We start from the raw sequence: 10288 nt of genomic DNA, 5'->3' as shown, positions 1-10288 counted from the left end.
TCCCCCCAAACCCCTCCCACCTCCCCCCCCCCCAACCCTCCCACTCCCCCCCAACCCTCCCACTCCCCCCCAACCCCTCTCCCCCCCCCCACTCCCCCCAACCCCCCCACTCCTCCCACTCCCCCCCCAACCCTCTCACCCCCCCCACCCCCCCACTCCCCCCAACCCCCCCCACTCCTCCCACTCCCCCCCAACCCTCTCACCCCCCCACTCCCCCCAACCCCTCCCACTCCCCCCAACCCTCCCACTCCCCCCCAACCCTCCCACTCCCCCCCCAACCCTCTCACCCCCCCCCCCACTCCCCCCCCCCAACCCCCCCCCAACCCCTCCCCACTCCCCCCCACTCCCCCTAGCCCTCTCACCCCCCCCCCCACTCCCCCCAACCCCTCCCCCCTCAACCCACTCCCACTCCCCCTCAACCCCCCCCAACCCCTCCCCACTCCCCCAACCCCCCCACTCCCCTCCCAACTCCTCCCACTCCCCCCCCAACCCTCTCACTCCCCCCCCCACTCCAAACCGCTCCACCATATTCTTATTCTTAGGTTTTTTTCGGTAAAGTCACGTAGGTAAAACATCAAAATTAATGAAAATAAAATAAAAACAAAAATCACGACGTTTCGGAGGCAACACAAGTCTCCGTCATCAGGTGGGACCGCTCCACCAGAACGTCACCACGTGACGAACACTCTCGGCCATCTTTGTAAGGGTAAACAAACCCGCTCCGCCAATCGCGAGCTCAGAAAGTGTGGGGGGACGCCCGACGTCATATCCTCCCCCCTGACCAATATGGCCGCCGCGACGTCACGCGCGCAAACCGGATGTCGTGGGGTCCACGATCAGCTGATGATCTCTCGCTCAGGACTGAAGGTGGCTTTTACATTATTTCGTTTTAATCGATAACGTTTCACGTTAGCGTGCAATACTTTCCGTTTTTAAAAACAGAGGTTCGATTATACATTAAATTTGGGTGGGTGGGTGGGTGGGGGGCAAAAATGTAAACATCGTGATGTTTAAATTTGCTCGTATCGGCTATGCAGTAGAAGGCTCATCGCTTGAAACGTCTGTGATTTTTTTGGGTGGCAGCATCGTTATTGACAAAATGCGTGTAATCGATATCTACGGCAACATTGCTGCACTTCTAGCTGTACGTTAGGGTACGGCCGTAACGTTATGTGCGTAAACGGTGGTCCAGATACAATACCTCTTGAACGTAATGTTAAATATATATTTACATATAAATTAAGGTTTATTTCTAAACATAAATAAATATGCAGAGTAGCAAAAACTAAATGTTCGGGGTCGATTATTTAAATCGGGGGGGGGGGGGGGGGGTCACAAGACTTGTGGACCGGCCGTGTACTCCTAACTGTAGCCACGCGTTTAAGCGCTTAAAAGTGTTAACTTGTGTAAGTTTGCTTCTTCATACACTCCGATTGATTAAATCAACCCGTGTGTGTTTGAACGTTCATCTCGGGTAGCGTGTGTGAGGTTAGTGCGGTTTTACTTGATTCATAATAAAAACGTTTCCGTTTTGGTGTTTGATGAACATTTTCACAAAACTCCTGGATTTTTGTTATGCCAAAAAGTGTCAAACCAATGCTTATTATACTGGTAGGAACCACCTGGTTTCACCAGCCCAAGGGGATTATTGTGTCCGTCCGTCGTGCATCAAAAAATGGGAGGGTTGGGCTGGGTGGAGAGGGGAGGGTGGGGAGGGGCTGGGTGGGGAGGGGCTGGGTGGGGATGGGTTGGGTGGGGCTGGGTGGGGAGGGGTTGGGTGGGGCTGGGTGGGGAGGGGCTGGGTGGGGAGGGGTGGGGCTGGGTGGGAAGGGTGGGGAGGGGTGGGGCTGGGTAGGGGTTGGGTGGGGTTGGGTGGGGAGGGGTTGGGTGGGGCTGGGTGGGGAGGGGAGGGGCTGGGTGGAGAGGGGTGGGGCTGGGTGCGAGGGGTGGGGCTGGGTGGGGAGGGGCTGGTCACCCCGTGGTGCCCTTATAAAACTCAACGTTTAACCTACTCACGCCGGCTTGTGCCCGCCCTCACAGTCGGGCATATTTGCGGAATACACCACGCCGCATATTTGCGGAATAACATCTCCTAGCCACCGTGATGATGACGAGAGAGAAAGAGAGAGACACGCAAACTCCAAATATACAGCAGGCGTCAGGGTCGGGATCGAACCCACGACCTCCTGAACACCAGGCGAGGTAGTTAACATCTCCTAGCCACCGTGATGATGATGAGAGAGAGACACGCAAACTCCAAATATACAGCAGGTGTCAGGGTCGGGATCGAACCCACGACCACCTGCATACCAGACGAGGTAGTTAACATCTCCTAGCCACCATGGTGCGCTGTCTAAATAAAATACGTCATCTTCTTGGTTCTTTCGGTAAAGTCACTTAGAAGGGAAGTAATAAAATAATAAGAATAAAACATAATAAAATAATTCTCACGACGTTTCGGCCACAACGCAAGCGTCCGTCCTCAAGTGAAGACCAGGTCTGTCGAAGCGTCTGAATGTCGTGAGAATTTTATTTTGTAATGTTTTATTTTTATTATTTTATTACTTCCCTTCTACGTGACTTTACCGAAAGAACCAAGAAGATGAATTCTTGCAGTCACGAAAGAAGCTTTGAATCGAAATTGAATTATTGAATTATGTTTTATTTTTATTATTTTATTATTTCCCTTCTACGTGACTTTACCGAAAGAACCAAGAAGATGAATTCCTGCAGTCACGAAAGAAGCTTTAAATCGAAAAATTACGTCAGTAACGAGATAACAAATGTCCACACAGGTGATGGTTTTCTCTGCGAATTCAGTTCCACAGCTATGACTGAAGCCACCGGAATTCCAGTCCTTGACGGCGTTCATCGGCAGAAAGACTCCGGGGATGTTACCGGCGATGGCGGCGGCGGCGGCGGTGTCGGTGGCGGTGATGTTGCCGGTGAAGGTTCGGTAGATCTCACCGGCGAAGACCAGGGGGGCGGCTGTGACGACGCTACCGCACCACGAGCTCACGGTGACGCCACCGGTTTGGAAGATCCTCCCGGTGACGTCGGTGCCACCATTACCGCCGTCACCGCCGGCGTTCCGGGCGGTCCTCCCGGCAGCGAAGCGTCCGACGCGTCGTCGCGTGCCGTGGAGCTTTTGGCGCAGGGCTTGGTGTCTCACTACCTGCCCGACCTGCAGCGGGCGGGACGGTCGCTGTCCGAGCTCACGTGAGTGTCTTGGACACCGCAGGGAAATCCGAAGAGATTGCGAAGCTCCGCTTGATTTTTTTTTATGAGCTGTTATCACTGCGTGGATTGCGAGCGACTGATGGAAAGTTGATAATTGTTTTTTTACCCTTTTATCTGGCAACAAAACTGACACCTTTTTTTTTACAAGGAGTCATGTTTGCATAGACCACGATACCTGCAGTCGTAATGCAAACAAAAAACATAACTCTGATGATGTATGCACTGTCCTTGAAGTTGATTGGTCCACACCCGAGACAGCTTTCCTTAGAGCCTAGTCTCACATGGTGTTGGACCAGATGACGCCAAAAGGCGCACAACTCAAAGACAATGCACCATCAGAGTATGAGAGCTCGGGGTAAGCATTTACACCATTGGAACCTCATTTGCCAGTAGAAAAATATGATAATTGGTTTTTTACCCTTCTATCTGGCAACAAAACTGACACCTTTTTACAAGGAGTCATATTTGCATAGACCACAATACCTGCAGTCATAATGCAAACAAAAAACATAACTCTGTATGCACTGTCCTTGCAAACATGACTCCTTGTAAAAAAAGGTGTCAGTTTTGTTGCCAGATAGAAGGGTAAAAAAACAATTATCATATTTTTTACTGGCAAATGAGGTTCCAATGGTGTAAATTGCCCATAGACTAACATTGCCCCATAGACTAACATTGCCCATAGACTAACATTGCCCATAGACTAACACTGCCCATAGACTAACACTACACATAGACTCAACACTACCCATAGACTAACACTGCCCATAGACTAACATTGCCCCATAGACTAACATTGTTCATAGACCAATATTATCCTTAATAGAGGTTTGTTGGTTAGATCACGTAAATAAAAACGTGTCGCCTGCTGACGCTGATTGTAATTGGTAGTGACGTGCCAATTGGCAGTAACGAATTGGCACTTTTTGCATCACGTGACAAACCCCTCGCCAATTGGCTGTGTCGGGTGGCGACGGCGGCGGGTTTCACGACACAACATTTATTTTCACGCGATCTCACCGGAGAGAAAAAAATTAACCCGTAAAAACAAAGTTTTTCACTATAAATCCTTTATGTGCGTGGCATCGGTTTTATTTTATTATTCATTTCTGTTTTTCTTGAGTAAGAGTTTCATTTTTATCACATTGGTATTTTAAATTAAATATGAAATAAATTCTTTCCAAAAAAGTGGAAAATTTTGAAGAAAAACATTTTTCACGAAAATAAATTGTCACGCACAACGAGTCTGTGTGCAAAATGTCAGCTCGATTGGATCACGGGAAGTGGGTTAAAAAACGACCGAAAGATTTGCACGGTCGTAAGCGTGCAAGCAAGCAAGCAAGTGAACTTAATATAAAGGATTTTAACAAGTATAACCCGTAAAAACAAAGTTTTTCACTATAAATCCTTTATATGCGTGGCGGCTAGAGTCCTCTCGTCCTCTGGCTTGAGATGGCTGCCACCTATAGGTCAGATGATTGCATTGCACCATTAAGCAATTGGTAATTACATATAATTTTTTTGTCCTAAAAAGTGTAAAATTTTGGAAAAAAAAATTCACGAACATAAATTGTCACGCACAACGAGTCTGCGTGCAAAAATGTCAGCTCGATCGGATCACGGGAAGTGGGTTCAAAAACGACCGAAAGATTTGCACGGTCGTAAGCGCGCAAGCGAACTTAATATAAAGGATTTAAAAAAGAAAAACTGCCTCTCGCGGATAGATGTACACACACTCGCAGGGTGCGGTACGTGACGCGAGACTGCGCGTGGCATGGATTGCCACGACCCCCGTTGCGTGTCGCGTGACCTTGTCTTTCTTTGCCGTGTGACGGCTTTGTCTGCGGCCAGGAAAACTCAGATGGTGGTGATGGATACCCTGGACCAGGAGAATGGCAAACTACATGAATGCCAAGCTACCACGACTTTCAACACGCTGGTAAGTTGAGAAAGAAGGGCACGTTTTGAGTGGAGCTGTTGTTCGTGGCTTGGTCGCTGTTGAAAAAGAAGCCGGTAGGTCGGTGGGGGCGTAGCTGGTAGCGTCAAAATCGTATTCTTGGTTCTTTCGGTAAAGTCACGTAGAAGGGAAATAATAAAAATATAAAACAATAAAATTCTCACGAAGTTTCAACTGCAACACAAGCAATCATCATCAGCTGTGAAATCCACAGGACCTGATGATGATGATGATGAAAAGCCACTTCGTTTCGAATTTTCTTGCCGTGGATTTCACACCTGATGATGATGATTGCTTGTGTTGCAGTCGAAACGTCGTGAGAATTTTAATTGTTTTATAATTTTTCTTACAGCAATACATTTTCTTGCTGTGGATTTCACACCTGATGATGATTGCTTGTGTTGCAGTCGAAACGTCGTGAGAATTTTATTGTTTTATATTTTTATTATTTTATTATTTCCCTTCTACGTGACTTTACCGAAAGAACCAAGAATATGAATCCCTGCAGTCACGAAAGCTTTACATCGAAAAATAGTTTAGCTTCATTTTTTGGTGGTGATTTTCTCACCTTTCCCTCTACTTTGTGGTGTTCATCGTTGTAATTTTTTTGACCCCGTGGCCCCCCACTTGAACACCTGTGATAAAAAAATACGAGCTTCACGGCTCATCGGATTCCTCCTGCAGTACAAACACCGTTTAGAGAGTGGTGTTTTAACAACTTAACACCTGTATTCTTGGTTCTTTCGGTAAAGTCACGTAGAAGTGCGGACCGATTGGATTTGGAAAATCGGCGGTCAACGCCAGCGCCTGTTGTATATTTGGAGTTTGCGTGTCTCTCTCTCCGTGGTGAGATGTTAACTACCTCGCCTGGTCTACAGGAGGTCGTCGGTTCGATCCCGACCCTGACGATGCCTGCTGCTGTATATTTGGAGTTTGCGTGTCTCTCTCCCCGTGGTCGCGTGGATTTTTCCTCCGGGTCCTCCGTTTTAGAATCGACGGCACGCGTTTAGAGAGTGCTGTTTTAACAACTTAACACCTGTATACTTGGTTCTTTCGGTGAAGTCACGTACAAGCGGGGACCGATTGGATTTGGCAAATCGGCGGTCAACGCCAGCGCCGTTAGCGAGCCCGCTCCGTTGGCATTGCCACTGCCCACCCACGCCGCCCCCCCCCCCCTCTCCGCCCCCCACGCCTCCCTCGCCCTCCAGTTCACAGAGGCTCGGATGTATCAGCAGAAGCTGGTGACGGTGAGGAGAGACATGCTGGCTCTGCACGAGAAGACCAGCAAGCTGAAGGTTCGTCACCCCTCCTAGCGGTGGAGCTTTCGCTACTTGCTGCAGAGGCTCGCGGTTCTGATCGGGAAGGCCGCCCCGGTTAATGAAATGTTAACTACCTCGCCTGGGGTGTAGGAGGTCGTGGGTTCGATCCCGACCCTGACGACGCCTGCTGCTGTATATTTGGAGTTTGCGTGTCTCTCTCTCTCCCCGTGGTGAGATGTTAACTACCTCGCCTGGTCTACAGGAAGTCGTGGGTTCGATCCCGACCTTGACGATGCCTGCTGCTGTATATTTGGAGTTTGCGTGTCTCTCTCTCTCCCCGTGGTCGCGTGGATTTTTCCTCCGGGTCCTCCGTTTTAGAATCGACGGCACGCGTTTGGAGAGTGCTGTTTTAACAACTTAACACCTGTATACTTGGTTCTTTCGGTAAAGTCACGTAGAAGGGAAACAATAAAATAATAAAAATATCAAACAAAATTCTCACGACGTTTCGACTGCAACACAAGCAATCATCATCAGGTGTGAAAAAAACACGGCAAGAGCAACTTTTTTTGAAGTGGCGTCTTTTTCTTGCTGTGGGTTTCCACACTTGACGATGATTGCTTGTGTTGCAGTCGAAACGTCGTGAGAATTTTATTGTTTTATATTTTTTTTATTTTATTGTTTCCCGTCTACGTGACTTGACCGAAAGAGCCAAGAATATATTAACACAGCTGTTTTGTTGCCAGATTAAAGGGGAAAAAACCTATTCTCCACGGGGCGAGCGGGCGAGCGATTGAACCACTGGGCGAGCGAGCGACGTGCGAGTGAGCGAGCGGTGAGCGAGTAAATGAGTGAGCGAGTGAGCCACCGGGCGAGTGAGCGAGCGACGAACAAGTGGGCGACCAGGTGAGTGAGAGAGCGAGTGATTGAGCCACCGGGCGAGTGAGAAAGTGGGCGACCAGGTGAGCGAGTAAATGAGTGAGCGAGTGAGCCACCAGGCAAGTGAGCGAGCGAGCAAGTGGGCGACCAGGTGAGTGAGAGAGCGAGTGATTGAGCCACCGGGCGAGTGAGCAAGTGGGCGACGAGGTGAGCGAGTAAATGAGTGAGCGAGTGAACCACCGGGTAAGCGAGCGAGTCAACCACCGGGTGAGTGAGCGAGCGATTGAGCCACGGGGCGAGTGAGCGAGCGATTGAACCACTGGGCGAGCGAGCGAGCGATTGAACCACTGGGCGAGTGAGCGATTGAACCACGGGGCGAGCGAGCGATTGAACCACGGGGCGAGTGAGCGAGCGATTGAGCCACGGGGCGAGTGAGCGAGCGATTGAGCCACGGGGCGAGTGAGCGAGCGATTGAGCCACGGGGCGAGTGAGCGAGCGATTGAGCCACGGGGCGAGTGAGCGAGCGATTGAGCCACGGGGCGAGCGAGCGAGCGATTGAGCCACGGGGCGAGCGAGCGAGCGATTGAGCCACGGGGCGAGCGAGCGAGCGATTGAGCCACGGGGCGAGCGAGCGAGCGATTGAGCCACGGGGCGAGCGAGCGAGCGATTGAGCCACGGGGCGAGCGAGCGAGCGATTGAGCCACGGAGCGAGCGAGCGATTGAGCCACGGGGCGAGCGAGCGAGCGATTGAGCCACGGGGCGAGCGAGCGAGCGATTGAGCCACGGGGCGAGCGAGGCGAGCGATTGAGCCACGGGGCGAGCGAGCGAGCGATTGAACCACGGGGCGAGCGAGGCGAGCGATTGAACCACGGGGGCGAGCGAGCGAGCGATTGAACCACGGGGCGAGCGAGCGAGCGATTGAACCACGGGGCGAGCGAGCGAGCGATTGAACCACGGGGCGAGCGAGCGAGCGATTGAGCCACGGGGCGAGCGAGCGAGCGATTGAGCCACGGGGCGAGCGAGCGAGCGATTGAACCACGGGGCGAGCGAGCGAGCGATTGAACCACGGGGCGAGTGAGCGAGCGATTGAACCACGGGGCGAGTGAGCGAGCGATTGAACCACGGGGCGAGTGAGCGAGCGATTGAACCACGGGGCGAGTGAGTGAGCGAGTGATTGAGCCACGGGGCGAGCGAGCGAGCGATTGAACCACGGGGCGAGTGAGTGAGCGAGCGATTGAACCACGGGGCGAGTGAGTGAGCGATTGAACCACGGGGCGAGTGAGCGAGCGATTGAACCACGGGGCGAGTGAGCGAGCGATTGAACCACGGGGCGAGTGAGCGAGCGATTGAGCCACGGGGCGAGCGAGCGATTGAACCACGGGGCGAGCGAGCGATTGAACCACGGGGCGAGCGAGCGATTGAACCACGGGGCGAGTGAGCGAGCGATTGAACCACGGGGCGAGTGAGTGAGCGAGCGATTGAACCACGGGGCGAGCGAGCGATTGAACCACTGGGCGAGCGAGCGAGCGATTGAGCCACGGGGCGAGCGAGCGATTGAACCACGGGGCGAGCGAGCAAGTGAGCGAGCGACGAGCGAGCGAGTTCGTCAACGGGGTCGGTGCATCGGTCGCGCCCGCTGATTTGCCGAATGTTTGCAGAAGCGAGCGCTGCAGCTGCAGCAGCAGAAGCAGAAGGAAGCGCTGGAGCGGGAGCAGCAGAAGGAGCGAGAGATGGAACGCGAGCGCCATCTGCTGGCGCGACCCGCCAAGCGGACCTGACACACACTCTAACGCGCGCTGGCACGACCCCAATAGCCTTTCCCGTATCGACAGAACAAGCGATTGATTTAGTGGCTTTTTAAGAAGAAGCATTCAAAGCCTGCGTAATTAATTTTGCCATTACAGAAGTACATTGGACATTGTGAATTATTTTTTTTGCTTAATTTAATTTGCACTTAACACGTGTTTTTATTTCCCCCCAATTAATCGTTGTGTATATACTACTAATCAATTATGTAAAGGCTTGCGACTAAACTTTTTTTTTCAACAATGTGTCCTGCTGCGCTGCTGGGAGTGTTTTGCGTGAGTGGCGTTGTTGATTCACCCAACAACCACCATCATCATCATCATCACTCCCTCCCACCGGGGTCGATAAAATAGGTACCGCGTTCATGGGGGTAATCGACTTTTATTCTCGTGTACGGCAGCAAAGTAGTCCAGGAGATTCCGTGTCGATGTTGTGGAGGTGCTGCTGCTGCTGCTGCCATGCTGATAGGAGCTTCAGCAAACAGTTCAAGTTCATACGCTTAGGTTTTTTCGGTCAAGCCACGTAGGTATGTAATGCAAAATAAAATAATAAAATAAACTTGTTGCTCTATTATTGTATTTCTATTATTACTTTTATTAATTTTTATTTTTTACCTAGGTGACTTCACCGAATCCTTGCAGTCACGAAAGCTTCAAATCTAGAATCAAGTTCATGTATTAGGTCTAGCCCTGTGAGCCATTCGGCTCTTGAATCGGGTGCAACCGCAACAAACAAAAAACAAAAACATGAACAAGAAAACATCTTAAAGTGAATATCTGACTGAGTGCGAACAGAAAATCCAAGAAAAGACAGGAAAAAATTCCATAAAAAGCACCGTACACCAACGCTGTGTGCAAAAATCCCAGTGGGATGCAAGTCAAACAACAACAACAACCACAAGACAACTTTGATTAAGGCCATCAGTCTAGCTCCGTACTACAACAAACAAACATGACCAAACCCAAAAAACTTTTCGAAAATCACCAAAATAAAACCGTGAAAGCGATGAAACAGTGATCATAGGAACTGTGACGGAATTTTCACAATAAACGACATCAACAACATCTACCACCAAAACCCTGCAGCCATAGCTGGCTGCGTGAGTCACTCCACAACCGAGAGAGATCGTGTCGTGTCGCTGTTCCTC

The 10288-nt window shown here is 50.9% G+C and overlaps 1 protein-coding gene across 1 annotated transcript; it reads left to right on the top strand.

Moving 5' to 3' along the window:
* Positions 1–779: 779 nt before the first annotated feature.
* Positions 780–9711, top strand: BLOC1S6 (biogenesis of lysosomal organelles complex 1 subunit 6). Its single transcript, XM_078621739.1, has 5 exons — positions 780–867; positions 2821–3219; positions 5092–5179; positions 6406–6492; positions 8994–9711. Exons 2-5 carry the CDS (start codon positions 2831–2833, stop codon positions 9111–9113), a joined length of 684 nt encoding a protein of 227 aa, XP_078477865.1. The 5' UTR covers positions 780–867; positions 2821–2830; the 3' UTR covers positions 9114–9711.
* The last annotated feature ends 577 nt before the right edge of the window (positions 9712–10288 follow it).

Source organism: Lampetra planeri, unplaced genomic scaffold (genome assembly GCF_965212315.1).
Source record: "Lampetra planeri unplaced genomic scaffold, kcLamPlan1.2.h2 scaffold_115, whole genome shotgun sequence".
NCBI lineage: Eukaryota > Metazoa > Chordata > Hyperoartia > Petromyzontiformes > Petromyzontidae > Lampetra > Lampetra planeri.
This window is presented reverse-complemented; position numbering and strand designations above follow the sequence as displayed.

Bases quoted from the DNA above. Each gene is read 5' to 3' on its own strand.
- BLOC1S6 (XM_078621739.1), top strand. From the start codon at position 2,831: ATGACTGAAGCCACCGGAATTCCAGTCCTTGACGGCGTTCATCGGCAG. The intron at 3,220-5,091 runs GTGAGTGTCTTG...GTCTGCGGCCAG, and splicing joins CGGTCGCTGTCCGAGCTCAC to GAAAACTCAGATGGTGGTGA. The intron at 5,180-6,405 runs GTAAGTTGAGAA...CTCGCCCTCCAG, and splicing joins CCACGACTTTCAACACGCTG to TTCACAGAGGCTCGGATGTA.